This window comes from Pseudonaja textilis, chromosome 1, assembly GCF_049901715.1.
Source record: "Pseudonaja textilis isolate UNSWEBS1 chromosome 1, rPseTex1.2, whole genome shotgun sequence".
Lineage (NCBI taxonomy): Eukaryota > Metazoa > Chordata > Lepidosauria > Squamata > Elapidae > Pseudonaja > Pseudonaja textilis.
The window spans coordinates 275,090,881-275,111,649 of record NC_141990.1 but is presented as its reverse complement, the minus strand read 5'-3'; the positions used below and the strand labels follow the sequence as shown (position 1 = coordinate 275,111,649).

The following is a 20,769-nucleotide window of genomic DNA, read 5'->3' as shown; positions in this document are numbered from 1 at the left end:
CCCAAATGTTAGTGTGTGTGTGTGTGTGTGTGTGTGTGTGTATAAAAACTGTAATCAAGAATATTAGACTGTCCCAGGTTAATTTTAAATGTCTCTGTAGTGCTAAATCAACCCAGGCTATATAAGTAGATATGTGAAAATCTGCTGATGAATAGGAGGCATAAGATACAAAAATGGCATAAAAATGTGCAAACCTCTGAATGTTTAGCCGGAAAAAAAAGCAAAAATAGTAGGGATGGAAGGAAATACAGAAGAAAAAGTAGACATTAGCTGTCTGTCATGGGCCATGTTTTTAAATCCAGGACATGTAACACAGCAACAAGAGCTGATCATTTTGTTTAATCACCTTTTGGATTTTTGCCAGATGGTCTCTATTGAGAGTGCTGCAAATAGAGAGAGATGAACTGCATCTAACATGCCACTAGAGCTTTCCTGTAAATGTCTGAGAACTGAATCCAATGAGAATTTAGTCTCAGAGAGGATACATTTAAAAACTATGTGCATTAACTATACTTTTCCCCATAGAATCCTCACTTCACATGAATAATTTACCCACTCTTATGTTAATGGGATCATGAAAGTATCCCTCTGTCTTTAGTGCAGCTATTCTCAGCTTTCAGTAATTACCCCACCCAGTGAAAATAACATGGCTCCTGCATTTGAACATCCTACTAGTACCTGACAATTAGAAAGATCATGGCTGACAGTAGAATGGTCCAAAAAAAATGGTCAGAGCCCAAGTTGCCTGAGGGAAATTTTGGGGAAAGGAAATTCCACTGTCAACATTTCTTTACTTGCTAGAATGAACACAGTAAAAAGAAATAGCATTTCTCCCTCTCTCGGTCACAGTCTTTCTCTCAAACAATATTTACTGATAAAGCAAAAAGTGATACCTATTATGAGATAACCATAATTTACAGCAAGCAAAATTAAGATAAATTTAAATACAGGAGCATAATAGCTAACTTTTTTATATTAATTTGTAACAGTCAAATTAAATTTTACACAAATGAAATTTCTGACTTTTTTACATGATAAAAAATAGTTAGACAAAACTAGCTAGTTTTTGACTTCTGCCCATAACAGTAATGGTAGGTAGTAGTTCAATGTGTTAAAATTATCAGGCTAGAACATCTGGGAAAGAAAGCTATGAAACAGCAGGGAATGTAGCTGGTTTATTGTTTATCTTTTGTTTATGAGTCAGTTTTCCAGTTTTAATTACTAGTCTAAATTAAATCCTAACAGGCATCAGGAGACATCATTTTAGTCAAGTTAACTTTTTAAAAAATCAGACACTCAAATACTAGGTTTTTAAAATAATTTTAGTTAAGATCAGAAATTCAGAAAACAATCAACATTTGGGAAAGTACTGAATTATGGAATAATTTAGATTTTAAGAGTAATTTATAATAGAGCAGTTAGAAATGCAAAAGTATCAAGCAGTTTGGGGCATATGAGACAGATTTAATATCTTGAAAGATAAGTATTGTACTTATGAGCAAATGTGCACATAAGAACATCAAATATTGTTCAATTATTTTCTTTGAGAAACCTGGTAATGAAACCAGATAGATATATAGATAGATAGATAGATAGATAGATAGATAGATAGATAGATAGATAGATAGATAGATTAGATTAGATTAGATTAGATTAGATTAGATTAGATTAGATTGACAGTCAGACAGACAGACAGACAGTGTTTTATCTAATATATGACCATTTTAGGATTAGCAAAGCAGCAAAGCAGTAAGAAAATGGAAAGTTAAAAAACAGCTGATAAGATATTATTCTAGTTGGCATCTGTCATACCATATTTAGATATATTTTAAAAAGGAAGACCTGCTTCAACAATAATATTCCACTGCTAGAAATTTCATGAATGTGAAGGAACAAAGAGAATGTGTCAAATCCTAAGTATAATTAATAACATTCTCAAATATGTATTTGTATGGATTTTTATTTTATTTTAAACATCCCACAGTTTTTAATGAGTGTAAATCTAGCAGCTAAAATTAATCATATTTAAAGACCTAAGTAACCTCCAACTTTAATTTTAATGAAAGAGAATTTATTTTAACAGTATAAATAAAGAATTGTACAATAAGTACAAGAAAACTACAATAAACATCTAACCTAAGTGATTATTAAGAGAGAAATATACAGAGCACCAAAATAAAGTTATGAAGAGTAAGAATTTTAAAAAAGTAGGTAGATAGCTTAATAAATTGCTAATGTCTTTAGCTCAGTTTGTTCTGGCAATTTAATAGTTAATTAGCATGCAGGATGTGTAGTGTGAGCTCAGCAGTTACTGGGCCAACTGTCTCTGTATTTCTGGGAATTCTGCCTATTCACAGTGCAGAGATTGTTCAATTAATGCAAAATATACAAAATGAATTTTACAAAACTGAATTGCAAAGAAAACTCCACTACAATGATTTTACTGCAAATATGTCAGCATCATTTTTTTGCTCATGCGTAACTAATAATTAAAACAATGTATTTCATTTTGCTTATGACAATTTATTTTATATTGGCATATCAAAATATTGAAACACAAAGTCTTTTTTTAATTAATTGCAGGTGAATACACACTATTGTTTAAACCAGAAAAAACACCCAAGCCTGGGAAGAAATAGTTACAACAAATCAAAGGTTCACCAATAGACTCCAATGTATAAGCATCTTATTACATAGGAGCAATATTATTTTTCAAACATCGAGAAGTTTAATCTTACCATCCATAGTGGAAAAGATTAATGCATTTCAACATAAGAACAGGCTCTCAATATGAACAAGAAAAAAAGTGTTTGTAAAATCTATTTCTCTGCTTTCATTCATATGCCATGCCTTTCTCATCAGAGGAAAAGAAAGAACAGCAGGACCTGGACAAGACATTGGATACACTTAGTTCTGGAAAGCCAGATCCTAGTGTCCATGCATGGCAGAAATAAACGCCATAGCAACTTAGTTGGCACCCATGTATCTTGATACAAAAACCACTCAGCCCAGGAGTGTGTTGAATCCTCCATCCAGATACCCAAAGTGCAGAAAAATATTATTTTACTTGAAAAAAAGCATAAAATAATCAACATAGGAATAATGATCCATTCAGGAGTAGTGTATTTCTCCTGCATAGTGCAATTTCTAAAATGAATTTTGATCACATCAATTGTACTTAGATAAATTAACATAAACTTTATGTACTTAAACTTCAGCATAAAAGAACTCAACCATTGGAAAAATATTTGTTACAGCTTTTTTTTTCAAGCTGTGTTTTACTATCAGGAAACAATGTTTTCTAGACCTAAAAATGCTTCACTGCTCAGTTTCCTGGATTGTGACTACTGATATATTATTGTGAATGTTGCCTCTGTTGCAAGGCATAACAAGTGCCAGCTTAGGTCAGTTGCATGCATTTACTAATAAAATTAAGCATTATCATACAAGATAATTAATGAATGGTTGGGGAAGGTGTATCTATTGGGTCCTATCTTCTAGCAACTTACAGTGCTGCAGAGTTATCAAAATATTCATGCTCTTGAACTAAAAAAGAGTAAAATGCTCTAGTCATAAAAATATAAATGTAAAATCTTACTATGTTTTGTTAGTACTTCAAAAACTGTAATTAGAATTAGTTCATTTATTATTTCATTATTATAGCAATTAAAGAGAATTAGAACTTTTTATCCTTTATTTTCATACAACAAAACTCTGCCCAGAAATCTTTAGGTTCTTGAAAATATCCAGCTGGATACATTCACAGATACACATGCATAAACAGAATATCTCATTTGTACAAAGCTGAGGTTTCAATGATTAATAAAAAATAACCACCTAAGAATGTGAGGTATGTCCTTTCTTTTTATTTCATGTCCTGGTTATTTTACATAGGTTTAGGTTACATATTTAGGTTACATATAAAAAGGACAGTTTATCTTTTAAGTGTGTATGATTATGAACACACCCTGACATTTCTAGCATACATCAGTTTAAAGAACATGGGATGTGTATGTATGTATGTGATATATATATATATATATATATATATATATATATATATATATATATATATATATATATATATATATATGCGTGCGTGTGCGTGTGTGTGTGTGTGTGTGTGTGTGTGTGTGTGTCATTGTTATATGAACGTTATCATAGAGCAGATAATCTTTCCCAGCATACTTTGGACAAGTAATAAAACATCAAGTTACCCAAAGTAATATTTAAGATCTATTTTAGATACAAATTGGACACACTCTTTATCACATACACCTCTCTTTAACATAACTTTATATAGAGGGAGCACAATGACTCAGTGTTTAAAGACACTGAGCTTGGCATCTGGAAAGCTGACAACCCGAGTTTGAGACCCAAGTGCTGCATGATGGGTTGAGCTCTCGTTACTTGTCCCAGCTTTTCCCACTTAGCAGTTTAAAAGTATGCAAAGTAGATAAATAGGTAACAATTCGGTGAGAAGGTAGTATTATTCTGTGCACATCGGCATATAATTATGCTGGCCACATGAGCATGGAAAAGAACACTGGCTCCCTCAGCCAAGAAACGGAGATGAACACTACATCCTATAGTCAGACATAACTGGACAGGGGAAACCTTTACCTTTATATAATCTCATATTTGGGTTGAATTTTCAGCCATATGCTGCTTTTAACATCTATACAATTGTTTTGTTACTTTTACATTCTTAAGAACATTCCTCTATCCTGATTTGATGGCATATATGCCAAGAACTTTTTCAAATCCAAAGGAATTTCTCTCGAATTAAAATTAGAATAATTTTATCAGAAGCAATATTAGCAGGAGAAAACATTTCCTAGCTCCAACTTTAGAAAGGAACCAAACACTTCAAATTTGGAAAAGCCACTTCTTCCCTGAAAACAGGTTAGGCTAAAACACCACATTTAGCCACTTAAGATAAACATTGTACATGAAAAAACTCTGTCCTTTGACATATATAATAGTCATCAGCAATAATCTGAATTCATTTATTAAAATATTTTATTCATACTTGTCCTATATCACTAGATGGGGAAATAAAAAGGAATAAAACAATTTTAAAAAATCTACATACAAGAAAAATTCACAATGTGAACTACTGAATGAGGAAGCTACATAATGGATCAGTAAACTAAATTGCTTCAGCTTGCAATAATTGTGTTCATATGATTAATTCCATTTTATATTTCTATTCATCTCAGATTTGGCAATTAGAATTTTTTCAGCATTACCTAAGGGAACTTCAGTCACATTGGTTGGAACAAAATAAATGGGAATTTAAAGGACTGATCTGTACCTCAAATATCATCCTATCTATGATAATAATGGACATTGTGGTGCAAGTACACAGCCAGATGCACATTTGTTATCATACTGATTGTGAATACCAATGCTTTTTTCCACATGTGGCTTTCCCCTTACTGAATCAGGAGAAAATGTTGCTTTCCAATTACTGTATTTCTTGTTTTAAACATAATAAAGCCATGTCAGCTTCAGCAAGCAGAATAGATGGTCTAGGAGAATAGCTCTTAAGTATTTTTAAAACCTACTAAATCTTGAGAGGCCTTCTGAGCACAAAACTACTAGAAGATTGAGTACTTATTATATCTTTAGATCAAGCATATAGCAAGTATCATTTAATGACTTTCCACATGGAAAGTCCACACAGTTTTAAAGGTATAATCAGACTGATTTTATATTTTCATACATAACTCTTACTTGCTCACATGTGAAGTACCTAATAAAGGACAGAAAAATCTAAGGAAAATCATAACCATCACTACAGTACACACAGAATATCTTATTTTGATTTTGCAAATGACATTTTACTTTGTTTTATATAGAAAAAGGATAATCTATTACCCATAAGATATACAGATTCTCTACCAAACAAGTAGTTGGATGATAAAGCTCACATACCTTTTGAAAGATTGATTTGGGTTTTATACATATACAGTAATGCCTAACAAAATCTTGAGTCTTCCTTCTCTCCTCCCTTTCTCACAGTCTTTTTCTGCTATTTCTCTTCCATAACTCAACTAACCCAACAGAACCAGCCAGTTTTAAATTTCAGTTGGGACCTCAGTGACCTGTTAATGAATCTACAGAGAGGAGGAAAAACTCACTGTGTTGAGTTATGCCTGGTGTTGCTAGCTGACTAGGAGTCAGAAATGCTTGAAGCGTTAACGTAATTGGAAGAATGTGAAAAATGAAGCGTTGGGCTCCTGAGCAAAGTGAAAGGTCAAAGCAAGACTTACACAAAACAAGTCTCTGGAAGATGGCCTCATTATACCATTAAAACAGTTTCTTTCCTCCCTTGCCCCCACCTAGTTTTCTTCCTTTGTAAAATGTTTCAGTGTTTTATTTCTATTAATATAATTTAATTAATCTTTCTAGTGTTTAAATAAGCAAGTTAATAAATGCATACAAGGAAAGAAACCCAAATATATTTAACTTTGAACTTAGATAAAATAACATTGTCTAAAACAATTTTGCTTCTATGATCTGAACCATGGTCAGGCAATAAGTGGTACTAATACTAATGCAGACATTATACTATTACAATGTATAGAATAGTTTACTTGAAAAACTAAGATGACTTGCTTAAAAAAAAACCCTTAAAGAAGCCAGCTAATATAATTAGGATTATCTTTCATTGAATAGTGCTCAAAGGCTTTAACTCTTCCAGTACCAGCACTTAAATTCACTCCATTAACACTTTCATTTCATACTTTTTCATTTTATAAGGGTGCACTGTAGCTTTTTTATAAAATATAAATATTCTTTGTATTCTTTCCATTTATAAATAATAATCTTGGCAATAAACTTTATGTTCTCCCATATACCATATGTGTATCTGGAACATAAATCTAGAAGATTCTACATTTCTATTCCAGTGTTGTTCACCTTCTCATGATTCAAATATATGCAATGAGATATGCATTAAGGCTTATAACATACAGTAATATTTGTTTTATCAAATTATAAAAGCTGGGAAAGCAAAAGATAGTGTGACGCCTACAAATAAACACAGAATGTGTATAGAACAAATAATAGTATATTAGAAGTCAACAAGACTAAAGTATGATGAGAAAGGCTGACAGAGAAAGATAGAAACTCTGATATCCATGAATTGTAATGTAGCACTAACCATTACATCCTAATTCATCCTCCCCAAAAATTATTAACGTTTTGGTTGCCAAGAAATTTGCATGGGTATGTATATGAAATCACCATAGCCATGTTCAGTTTGAGGAGGTTTTTACCTTTAGAATCCTATAGCAAATTTCTTTAAACAACTAATTCCCAGTATAGTCAATGGAATTGGAGTTGGCCAAGTCTTAAGGATAAGCAAAATAGGGTTTGAAGATTTAAACATAAAATTAAAAAAAGCTTAGATTCCCACATTCTTGCTGTATTAAATTAAATAACAAGGTAATTGTCTAAGGTCAGAAAAGCACACTTTAGATGAAAAATATTTCCTTCTGAACATAATATAAACACTGTTGAGTCATTACTGCATCTGACTGAAGTCAATGGAAAATTTTAAAACTAAGAACACTTGTTCAAAGTAGCCTTTTAAAAACTATTTTTAAAGAAAATGGGCCTATTCAACAGATGACTGGTTTTATTACAAAAAGCAGGCATACAACCAATTGGTATGACACCTTTTACGCAGAGATAAAATTCCTAGTTCCATCATTCCAATCCAGATTATTTCTCCAAGTCACTAGGAAGATATTTTTCCTGAATGGTTCAAAGCAGCTTGTGTCTGCATGTGATTTGAACCAAGGCCATTCCTTGAGGCAAGATTTAAATACCTACTGTGCCACATCATGGCTCAGACCCAAATCACACCTTTTAATATGTGGCTGTATACCTTAATCTAAGCTTTCCCACAACTGCCTCTAGTCTTGGAAATAGAAGTGAAAAAATATAGGGCAAATATTACTTAGGATAGTCCTGATTTCTGGAACAGAGATAAACAAGCACAGAGTATTTGTTGCTTTAGGACATGAAAATTTACTCCTGATGAAGGTAAATAGATGAAGGTTAATCTAATTTAGTGAGTTCATCATAGAGTTCATTCAGGTATTATGCACATTCACAACACTCATTTGTTTTTAAATATACATAACCATATATATAGAAATGGTATGAGTAAGCTTTAAAAAAACATCCAAAATATAAAATCTACATCTATTGGACAAATTATACAAAGCAAATCTATTTTTGCTCATATGAAGGCAAATACATCTTCTCTAAACTTTTGGTTTCTATATAGATAATTGGCATCAATAATATACTTTCTTAAATCGAAGTTAACAATATTGTAAAGATGTAGGACAGTTTTGAAAAAAAACTAGTTTATTAACACTGAATGTTAACAAATATCCAGTTTAATCTTCGCAAAAAGATAAACTTTAAGGATTTTTTTCTGTTTAGTTCAATAATTAAATATGATTTTTAAAAACCTTGATTATGAAAACTGGAAGTATTAAGTCAAAGTGTTGGATTCCAATCCCAATTTAACATCGAGTAAATCCCATTTAATTCAATGTGACTTTGTGAACAACTATGAACATCATTGTGAACATCATTAAGTGTATAAAATGTTCATGTTAACCATGTTAGAAATAAGACTATAATTATGATAGGCACAATGCCAATGTCTTATATCACAATCCTAAAAACGTTATCTGAGATAACTAATTTATTAGTCATTTATATAACTAATACAAACTTATTTCCAATTAAATCAGGGTAGGTAGAAATATTATGTGGTAATCCACAAGCAACTCATTACAAAAGGAATTCTTACTTTTAATAGAATACTTTAGTATAAAATCTACTGTTAATTTCAAACTATTCAATAAATGCACATATCTTTTGTGTGGATGAGCCAAATTTGTTTTTGTTTTCTTCCTGTACTGAGTTAAGAAGGTTTCAACTGGCTTGCAAAACTTTTTTTCAGTTGACTATATTATTTTTCTATTTAGAGACTAACCTGAATTGCTGCACCACAGTGGGGGTGCATTTCTTCCATGATATTTACTTACACCACACATGCACACATGCACACACGAACACACGCACACACACAGAGAGAGAAAATCCTGTAGATAACCAAATTTGTAAAGGAATTGGCAGAACTAATCAATTGTTATTGCAAAGCTTGTTTGGAGATTAGATATTTGGCTTTGAAATAAAAATAAAATTGGTAAGAAGGTTGAAAAAAAGGAAACAAGTGTCTCCCTAAGTTATAGCTGATTACATTGCAAGCCTGCCATTCATGTGTTTACACTAAGGCAGATGTACTGATATAATAAAAGACACTGAAGTTATTTTAGTCATGCCTACTTTGCACAGGGAAAAAAAAAAAGCTTGACCTTTTACCTTGCTCACTGCTGTTGTCTCCACTCTGGGAAGCATGGCCCCCACTGGAAGGCCCTGGTGTGCCTGCTGAGTGTGTTGACGTTGCATCATCATGATCTCTCCAAGAGGAAGGATTCTGGTGTCAGAATGTCCATTTTTTCCCACAGTTATCATTCCAATAGCAAATCGAGGAAGGGAGGTTGGGAAGCCAGAAAAAAAGTAGGCAGGTTAGCATTTGCAAATATTCCTAAAATTCAGACACTGTTCAGAGGCAAATGGTTACTGAGGTTGCAATCCTATACCCTTTTACCTTGGGATGTGTTCTCCTGAAGATAGGAGATTTGTTTTTGATTCAATATGGACAGAAATATATTGTGACTTACTAACTATATTTAAATCATGTTCATTTTCATATATTTACACCATGATAAAGTTCAGTACTAATAATATTTTAAGTATACTTTTTATACTTGTAACAATCAGTTGGTCAGTTAAGGAAATACTATAACATTTTATATTTACATAATTCCATAGATTAGCCTATAAAGGCATATTAAATTCAATATCAATTATTCCCCAGTAAATGAATATATGATTTCTGTCTAGTTGTGATAATAATAAAAAATCACTAGAGACACAAAAACACAGCTGAACTACTATTTCAGTTTTCCCCACCAAATCTGCAGCAGAGGATTCTTTTTTTCTAATATGGTATGGGAGATTAATAATTATAACACAAAAAACCTGTTTTTTCTCTATTATAACATCTATTACAAATAAAAACAAAACAAAATATACCTAACATGGAAGATGATGTTTTTAAAAGATTATACAACTAAAAGTTAACTAGATATGTAAGTTTAAATAGTCATTTGCAATATATTCTATCTTTCTATCTGATATAAAATGGCAATATATGAACTAATAATCATTGAAGATTTGGCAAAGCTTCCCTAATTCTACAGTAGTCTAGTAATATAATTCCCATTTTTTAAAAAAATTTATTGATCATCAGTTTTCCTGAAAAGAACTGCTACTTTAAAAGATACATGAAGAAAGTTGAAAGTTGCAGCTTTCTGCTACTTCACTAAGCATATTCTCCTCCTGGTCCTCCTCCCTTTTCCTGATCATTCCCAATACCCTGCTGCTGCTTAAAGGAAAACAGGAATTCTACTGTACAGGAAAAGCTTTATCAGCACCACATGAAGGCAGGCAAGGGATGGAATTTCCTCCAGCAGAAAAGGAGAGAACAAGAACACATGCAATAGATCAGACTTAGAGCTGAACTTCCATTGCTTGTCACCTCTCCATGACAGCTTAAATTAAACACATCCTAACAAGAAACACTTTTGTAAAATATTTTACATTCAGGGAAATATCATGAACCCTAAGCAATTGCACAGAGAAAAGCATCAAAATTTACTTTGTAGTAAACTTCAGCAGCAGCATCAAAAACTATATCTACAAATTTAGAAAAATACCAATCTGTTCAAAAATGGAGATGGCAAATCACCCCAATAATTAAAGGTTTTTAATGACTCCCTCCAAATTATTGCATTTTAAACTAAATGCTTAATTACTTAATTACCAGGTTAGCAACTGAAGCTCAAGATATCATTTTTAAACCATGTTCTAAATAATGTCTTATAAAAATACCAAGTCAGCCTGGATAATCACATTCCAACACTAAATTGAATGGGCATAAATGCCTAAGCAGTGAAAGACAGATAAATGGAAACAAAGTTAATAATAACTACACAACTCTCTTACTTAGTTAGATCAGTAGAACAATCTACAAAAATAAATCAAAATTGAAATACTGCATTAAATTTTTTTCATTAATCTACACATTTTTGCATATATCAATTTCCACTTTACAGAAAGTCACACTGAAAAATAACAATATGCTATAATTAAAATTAATACTTTTCAAATTAATATTTTCCTCCCACAATATATAAAAATAATACCATATTGCAAACTCAGGAAAGTTTAAAATAAAAGAAAATGTTAAAAGAATCTGAAGTGTATCAGTTTTATATCTATTATGTGTGTCTATATGGAGACACACAGAGATGCATACACATGTGTATACACATACAAAAAACTGGATTGGATTTCAAGAAAACTTATATAGGGAAATAAAATGTCACGATCAAGCAAGTTTCTGTGCAGTCTCGATTAAACAGATCGAGCCTATGAGCTCCTCTTTTTATCTCTAAGTTAGGAAACCACTCAAATAGCTTCAAGCTGAAGGCAAACAGCAGACAGGAGCACTTTAGCCCTCTGCAGCCTCTCTCAGCGTCAGCTGTTTGCCGGATGGTAATCAGATAAAGAGTTAAAAGAAATACATGAAAAAGGTAACAAAACAATAGCCTGACATGCATTTAGTCCTCCAATATCATGTTGAAAGCTGCTCTTTATAAAATTTATAAAACAATATTTTCCCAGAACACATATTTCAGATACTATAATGTTAATGTTATTTTCTTCAGTTTTTCTAAAAAGTAGCTTCTGTTGAAAGTCCTTAGCTCACTATTAGTATTTTAGTAATTTATGCAAGTTAACATTTTGGTTAAGTTTTAAGGCACATGTTAACCAAAACCATACAGTGTTTGAAAAACCAGATGTCTCTGGTTTATACAAGGACATTGAGAAAAATTCTTGCAGTAGAAATAATTTGTTTTTTATACCTTGATTGATCCAGAGGTCCAATCTCAATTAGAAGGGGTGATGGTACAATGGCTACATACATTGAAAGCCATTGGGGGGGCTATAACTGTCTTTTTTTCTTCCCAGAAAAGTAGAGGAAATTGGGAAGAATATATGGAATATTTGTTTCACCTTCAACTTCCCAACTGCTCCATAGCTCTGTCTGACACTAGGTTTGGCCAACAAGTATACTCAGTCATTTAATATTAGTACTGTAACAAACATGGCATCATATCCATAATTTGAGAGTATTACTCATGACCAAATAATCAGTTTCATCCATGTCATGCCAACAATGAAATCTTTCATTCTGGATATATATTTCCATAGAATTATTTAATATAAGTAAATTTGGTTCCAGATTATTTATTTATTTCATTAGATTAAAGGCACCAAAAATTAAACTTTCTAATTTTAACATAGTAGGCCAATAGTTTCCTGCCAGAAGATTTAGCTTCTTTCATCTAAAAGATTGTATGCTACCATGGCATTTTGCTCTGATTTATTTCAGAGTGTGGGGCAAATTTTAGGAGAGAAGAATAACTGGAAAATTGAAAGAAAAGATACTAAGAAATTGACCCTTTGTATGAACAGAAATGCATCACATTGTATATGGCATTTGACTACCCAATTTTCTAGTGAATCCCCTTTTTGATAATGATTCAAACATATCAATGATATGTTGATAATCTATATGCTGAATTCAACTGGAATCAACTTTTCTTATATAACCACTAGAGCCCTGAGGAATTTATATTTCAATATTGTATAAAAAAAATCTGTCTAAATTTAAATGTGATAATAACACATACCATATACATCATTTCAAACAATATATACACACTGAGCAGAAAAGAACATAAGCTTATAACCAGAAAAACTAACCTTTCACACTTATGAAGATATAACTTCAGTATAGAAATATGCTGAAACATTCAGAAAGCAACTTAGCATATGAAAAACTACTCAAAAAGTAAGCTCACATTTTCTAACTATCTTTTGGAAATGACGTATTTAACCTGAAGCCAATGTTTAGTAGCAATGCAGATGTTAAGGGGAGGGGGGTAGTGTGATCATCATTCATATTTTTTACATTGTTATTCCAACCAATAGCTTAAAAATGGGGTAGCATAAGAATTGAATTAAGACAATTATAACCTTTCACAGCAACTATTTATTTAACTTTGTACATAACATTATGACACATATTTAAACAGTAAAAAAAGTATGAATATGTTGAATTGAATCACCAGCTGAAGTGCCATGTACTATGGAATGCAGAGTTCACATGTATCTATTCCCAATAGTTTTAATAATTGGGAGTCAAATATGGCACTGCTCTTGCTCTTATCTAATTGTGTTAAAGAGCAGTGTTACCAGGAGCAAAGCAGTAATACTGAGTGGCAGACAATAGAAGGAGATGGAAAATAGATACAAGAAGCTAGGTCTCCAGGGGCAGTATTTTCTATTTGCTGGGCTAAGAATCACAGCTGATAATGCAAGTTGTAATTAATATAAAAGCAGGAGACAATATGGGGAAGGCTTGTACTAGCAGGGCCACAGGAGATCACTCTGCAGCTATCTACTGTTTCTCATTTATGTATATAGCTTTTCACAGAAACGCCACTTTGCCAGTATTTTTCCCTTGAAAGTTTAAAAAAAAACGATTTAGCCCATCATTTTGCTAAATCTAGAGAAGAGCATGGAAAGGACAAGAGTCTCTAGGCATATGAAGCAAATGTACTGTGTACTGTTTTGCTGTTCTTGCAAATCTAATGGAAGTTTTAAATGTTTTAACTCCTATATGCTTTTTTTAAAGAAATGAAATATTTTGAACACAGACCTATTTTATAATAATTATTTATTAACATTCCTCAGAGGCACGTGATTGTTTATATACTTTAATACTAGTCAGTCATCTTGTACAATTCCAAAGTTAGTGATTTAATAAGCCTCAAACTTCTATGTAAATGACAGCTTACACAGATACAGATGGATTAATTCTGCATTCCTTATAAAACCCAAACTTTCACTGGCAAAATCACTTTAATTATGTAAGGGGTCCCTATGGGGTCGATTCTGATCTCACACTGTTTTTATAGTAGTACAACTCAATTTTTCATTATGAAATTACTTGTATATCAAAATAATATTCTATTTAACTGTCTACCTATCTATATTGCTACATGCTAATCAGTGAATAGCAGGAGGATAGAATCAATTGATTTTGATGGGCATTTATATGCAAAAATAAAAAAATAGCTCTCATATCTATGGCATTCATAAAACTTTCTCATAGGAAAACACCCTTCTCTTTCTGGATAAACAAATTAAGAAGACATAGTATAATAGTATAGTACAGCTTGTGTACTAGATTGCATTTAGTTATTATAAATCAATTTTGTATATGAAAACATCAACACGTTGACATGGTATTTTGACTATAGGTTAAATACATTTCATTTCATCTAAGGCCTAACCATAAACTAGATGAGATCTCCTATGATCCATATAGTACTGAAAATACCAGCTGAATGACATGTTACCTAAAAAGTTTGTTCCAGCTACTAATATATTACAGAACAAGATTGTTACATGGTACCTTATGAAAATATAATCTATACTCACATTAAAATATTGTAAAATACAATATGTAAAATTTCAAAACTGCTGGCATAAACAATGCATTCTTAAAAAAATCTTGCTAAGAAAATATACAGGTTGAATACACAGATTAAAATATACACATGAACACAAACATAATCCCACTTAAATATAAATAGCTTAATCTGGTATTATAACAGTGCAATCTTAGGCATGTCTTTTTAGAAATAAATCTCACTTAGTTCAGTAAAATGTCTCACATATCTATCCATAAGACTGCAACGCTTATAACATACATATTAAAACAACCTCATGTATTTTAGATAAAATCTACAAGAATAATACATATAAATGTGTAAAATTATATGATTCCATATCAATGCTATAGACAAATAAATGGGCAAGAAGGTTATAAAAGAGATGACTTTTTTATACCACATATTAATGTAATTTTCTTTCACTGTACTTACTTTTATAAGTATCTTATACCATATCAATCTATATAAACCTCCCCATATATATTATGTTTCTTAATGCATTTAAGATTCCAAATGATCTAATGTGAGCTATGTGAATAGAAAAGTTACACCTGCTTATTAATGAAAGTGGACTCTTTCTACCTGCATCAGACTTTTATCTTATTACAGATGTTATATCTTTTCTATTGATATTGAACAGTGTTCAAAAGAGTACTTTTCGTGTACAGTACACCTTCATTACACAATGGAACAAGTAAAAATCAGCCAAAAGATAAACAAATTCCAACATAAATGTAGTTTGATTTCAGTTAACTTGTAAATGTGTTACTTGATGAGGCAGTCCAGGTGCTACAGGAGAAATTTTTACATTTAAGATACTGACAACTGTGATTTAAGTGGCAAAGCATTATAGTATCAAATTTAATGTATACAATGGATTTTAGTGAAATCAAGATAATTTTACAAAGAGTGTTAGATAATGTACTAAATAATAAATCTGTTATTCTTGGATAACAAATACTAGGTGCCAAGTATGGTATATGTAAAACCAGCAACTTTGCAAGCTTCACACTATGAGCTATGCAATATAGCAGGCTACTATTTTTACTGTATGAACTGATTACATCTCTTTGTATATTTTACACAGTATGATCACTGGAAAATAGTATAGTCTTGTAGCCACCTATTTCTCAGTAATCCTTCTGAAAAATATTACTTTTAAGCAATTTCCCCTTCCCCCCAAAGGTTTGTAATGATTGTACTGTAATGATACAGTAAATAGAACTGCAACTGTGAACTGCTTCACAGAATCTGTATGAAGCAGAGGCCATATAAGTACACAGTTATGTTTGTTAATTTGTTCTAAGTCCTAAATATAATAAAGTATAAAGACATTAAGACTTGATCTTACCTTCCTGGCAACTCTAACATTCCACAAATTTGTGGTTCATAGGAGACAAAGCCTTTTGAAGGAATTGCTGTTTATGTCTTTTAAAAAAAATCTAGAACTCAAAGCTGAGCAACTAGAACAAAGGTATATGACCTCCATAAGTTACTTATTTTAATGTGTTTATTGGATACTAGAAAAATACAGCCATTCTTAAAATATTGCACATGACATATTTCTTATTCTGATATGGCATCAATTATTGTTCACATTTGTCTTAAATTTTTACAGATCTCTCTGCACAGGACATATTTAATTCCAGTTCAAAAGTGAAAATAGTTTTACGTATGAAATATAAATATAAAATCTCTTTCAATCAAGCCCTACTCTTGGTAACTTCATGGACATAGAGAATATGGAATTGTCTTGCCAAAAAATAAGAAAGTTTGTCATTTGACTTCCAGAATTTTCCCTTTTCTTAGTCTAGGTTATTAGTCCTCGGGTTTATGGGTGGTCTCTCATCCACGTACTAAATTTGAACATATCTAATTTTTTGAGATCAGTCAAGATTCTTGACTATTGACTAGGTTCTGTGATCAAAGTATGAACATCTACAAGAAATCCTGAATGTGTATATACTTAAATTAGAGCAGCAATCAGTGCTGGATCTCTCTCTGTTTTCAAAAACATTTTAAAATTCTAATTTTTGTAAATTCTAGACTTGAGCATCTTTGATACCAACTAACAAATACTTTGTCAACTGATCTTCAAAGTACATTCCTAGAAAGTCACTATTTCTTGCTTTAATCATCCAATATAAATCTAGAAAACCCTGCTTTACTGGTCTAGTATAAAATATTTAGATATAGAAACTGTTCTGTGAATTATTATAAAGAAAAATAGTGTGAACAATCTATTCCAAATATTCATTTACATAACGAAAAAATATACTGACATAGTCAAGGCAGATTAACAATAAAAACCTCCTGCTACCAGTCTTTATTTCCATTTTGAAAGATCTCAGCTATAAATTAGGTATAGGCCATTTTCTATTATCCTTTTCTCAGATCATTAACAAATGTAATAAAACAAGTAATGCTATTAGTGTTATGCGAAAAATCCCTTGAAATAGGATTTCTATGAAAGTGTGCGTGTGTGTAAAATTGTTAAATACTTGTGAAGAATCTTAAAAAATACATTTAAAACTATGTGAATAATGGTTAACTGAAGTCAAGGTTGAGGAATCTTGAGTTCATATATATGCATACATGTGACAGTGATAAATTGCATTCCTAAGAAGCACAAGTCAACAATATCTACAGAAGTATTTTATCTGGTTTATTTCAGTTATAGCATATTTCTACACATCTACAACTAATACTTGAGTGCAATAAAAATATATGAGAGAATTAAAAATTCAAACCATAATTATGGAGTTTGTATTTACTAATTATGCCACAGCATACATCAAATATAGCAGTTTTCCGTAACTACCAGAATCCTAGTCTTTGACTAACAAAGTTCCTTGACAACTGATTCTTACTGTATTATAGAAGAATTAACAGTATTTAACAGTACAGTAAAATAACATTAAGTGTGTATTTTATTGTTACCAATATTAGAAAGACTCTGCCTTTTTCATAAAAGCTAGTACTTTTGCCAGAATGAAGCCTTTTCTTATCACAAACTAAATTATATTTTTCAACAATGCAGTTCTACAAAGAGACACATAGTATTTGAACATAGGAATCTCATTGTGAATATTAGCTTCTCTGACATTTCCTTAGTTTGAGCTATGGTATATCATAGTATATAACTTTCAACCATGTTAGGATCCAGAAAACTGCTGCTACAGTTACTGTATTGCAGTTTATCTATAACCATGAACAGAACAGAAAGTAGAAACATTGAAACATCAATTATTTTTCACAAACTGTCATTTGCACAAAAGGAGCTCTGGCCCAGAACAAATTAAAACATTTTTAAAGCTATAAATTCATAGTCATTCCGGTGAAATACTCTTTAAGTATTTCAAAAGTAAATACAGCTATAAGAAGGACCAAAACAATGGTCAGGAGTTAACATAGAGAAAACACCATGCCATCTTGTGTCCTTGAGTGGTTTATCTTAACACCTGCACCAGCCTCACCAAATGAGACTTAGCCGTAGGCTGTATTTAAATATGCATATCAAAGCAAGCAAAAATAAATCTTGAATAGCAAATTAAAGAAATGCTCATGTTTATCCATTATAAGTGTCAGGTAAAAATCCACAAATAAACAAGTTTATTCTAGATTTTTATATGCTTATTAAAATTTCAAAAAGCATTATTACCGATTATTAATAGAGTATTACATTTTATATTAATGTGTATGCATGTGTACATTATTCTTATTATTTGTACATTTATCAAATGTATCCTTAGGGTGACGTTAACATACATATCTAATAAGGCATAATTCCCAAATGCTCAACAGTGATATAACTATTAATTTCCCAGTTGGCGTCCTGGTTGCACAAATTATTAGTTCCTTCAAAAAGAGTATCAGGGTGCTAAAGTAAGAATAGTAGAATCCAAATGTCTAGAGCCCTATGTCCTATTATTTACATATGCTTTAAATAATTATAGCTATGGAAGTGGTAAATCCTGACAGGCCTAAATTTGCTCTTTTACTTTTGGAAAGGTTGGAAAAGATTATTTTCTATGAAGATGGTTATATTATAAAATGTGAGTCTCCTGAAACCTCATTTTATCACTATAGTTGAATTTGAATATTATAACAGAGCACTTCAAATTGGCTTGAGAACTCACCATCTGCTCGAGCCCTAAACAGTATAGTTTATGTAATCTCCCTTAATATAAACAGCAGCAAGGTCCATTTCTACACTTCCACTTAAAACAAACTTCCACTAAAAATCTTCTGGGAAGATGTGCAATATTTTATATATACATATTTGGTTCTTTCAGGATGTCTCCCATTCCAGGTCTAATGATCCCATAATTATGTATGCCCTGATTTTAGTTTTAAACAATAAATATTTTTGAAACTATGATATTGCTTCATAGACCTTGGCAGATATAAATTATATAACAGAACTTTAAGGAAACATTCAGTGTTTCCTTGCTTATATGCTTTGATGGTAATAATTATAAAATGTCATGAAATCTGGACTTGGGAGATTTCCAAAGAAACAAAAAAATTTCTATTTATTTAAATATAAAAATGGTCCATAACAAATTAGTATTTTTTCTGTTGTTATTAAGTATTGTCAACAAATATAACACAAAAGCAAATATTTAACTTTCTGATAATACATTTTGAAAAGAGAAAGAAAACAAGTAGACAATATTTTTTATTTTGTATTTACTTTTCATGGCAGACTAAAACTTATGATAGATTCCTGTACATAGTACAGGAATCCCTTGTCACATGTTAGAATAATGTTCCTGGTATGCTATTCTTAGTTTATATCACTTGTTTTATGAAGTTATTTACAATGCCTGTGTAAACTTTCCACTCTCCACTCTTAGAAATAAGCTATTATTCACACTTGAACACTATGTGTCTATTTATACATTTCTAAAGTAAATAAACTTATTAACATACGTAACAGGTTTTCATAAGCATTTCTATAAAGCATTAACAGCTCATGTAAAATGCCAATATATTTGTGCATATTCAACAAAAACAACTCACTGAGCTACTCCTAAAGTGTTAAAACCAACAGCTAATGTGTAGTTACTCAGTCATAATTATTTGCAGCTTCTAAAAGATATTGTAAATAATTGGCATCTCAAGATTATTGAAATTTATTATGAAGCTTCAGCCACTTGGCAAGATGTGCAAATTTCAGTGATAAGTTGCAATAGAAGAAGTAGTGTTATTATTTATAACTTTGGCTCAAAGTAGTATACAATAGCTAATAATTCTGCCTGGATAAAGTATGGAAGAAATCCCATTTTTAAATAACCGAGTAATTTTAATTTTCTTTTCTTTTTTGGTTATAACATTAATAACAAGAATTATAAAGCAGTAAATATTATCTATTTTTACTAGACAGTTTGTCAACTCTTCAATTTATCAATGTTGTAAACTTTACAAGACAGAACTTATACTTCTCAGTAATAAAATACAAAGGAATATTCTTCCATCAGAAACTTAGATTTAAACAATAGCTCTGCAACAGGTAACAGAGGTGAATCTAAAGCAAACAATTCCAATACACAGGTGATGGTAAGAAAATCCTTAATTAATAACAGTCCAGGAGTTTACTAAATGGGCAAGAGCCATTACAAATTATTGAAAAGACTTACATGGTCAGCTAAATTTGTGGATGATCCTGAGAGTTCTTCGTGGTCAGATTTGGAGCTGCCATCTCTTTCATCAATAACTAGGTCTATGGGCATTTTGCCTTTCAGACAGCTAATGTACCGATGGCAGAAATTATCACACAATTCATGAACCTGAATGTAACATTTAAGTAAAGGAAGAGAAAAAAGAGATGCATTTTTAAATAAGGAGAAAACAAAACTTCTAGACTGCAACTTGATCTCCCCCCCTTGAAAAAAAAAGCACTGTGATCTATTCCAAGAGTAACTCTAATTAAGAGGCATATAGTTGAAGCAAGGAAACAATAGAGAAATTGTTACAGCACATATTATTCCCCAGAGACTTGTTTGAGCAACAAGTT

The 20,769-nt window shown here is 31.4% G+C and overlaps 1 protein-coding gene across 11 annotated transcripts in view; it reads right to left on the bottom strand.

Annotated features, from left to right (window-relative positions):
- MEIS2 (Meis homeobox 2) overlaps positions 1–20,769 on the bottom strand; it is a 230,196-nt gene that overhangs the window by 202,650 nt on the left and 6,777 nt on the right. For all 11 annotated transcript variants that reach the window (XM_087921841.1, XM_026710491.2, XM_087921845.1 and 8 more), the window contains exons 6-7: positions 20,393–20,542; positions 9,418–9,532 (exon numbers count right to left, since the gene is read on the bottom strand). In XM_087921841.1, coding sequence (XP_087777967.1) covers positions 9,418–9,532; positions 20,393–20,542 — 265 coding nt within the window. The remainder of the gene's footprint in view (positions 1–9,417; positions 9,533–20,392; positions 20,543–20,769) is intronic.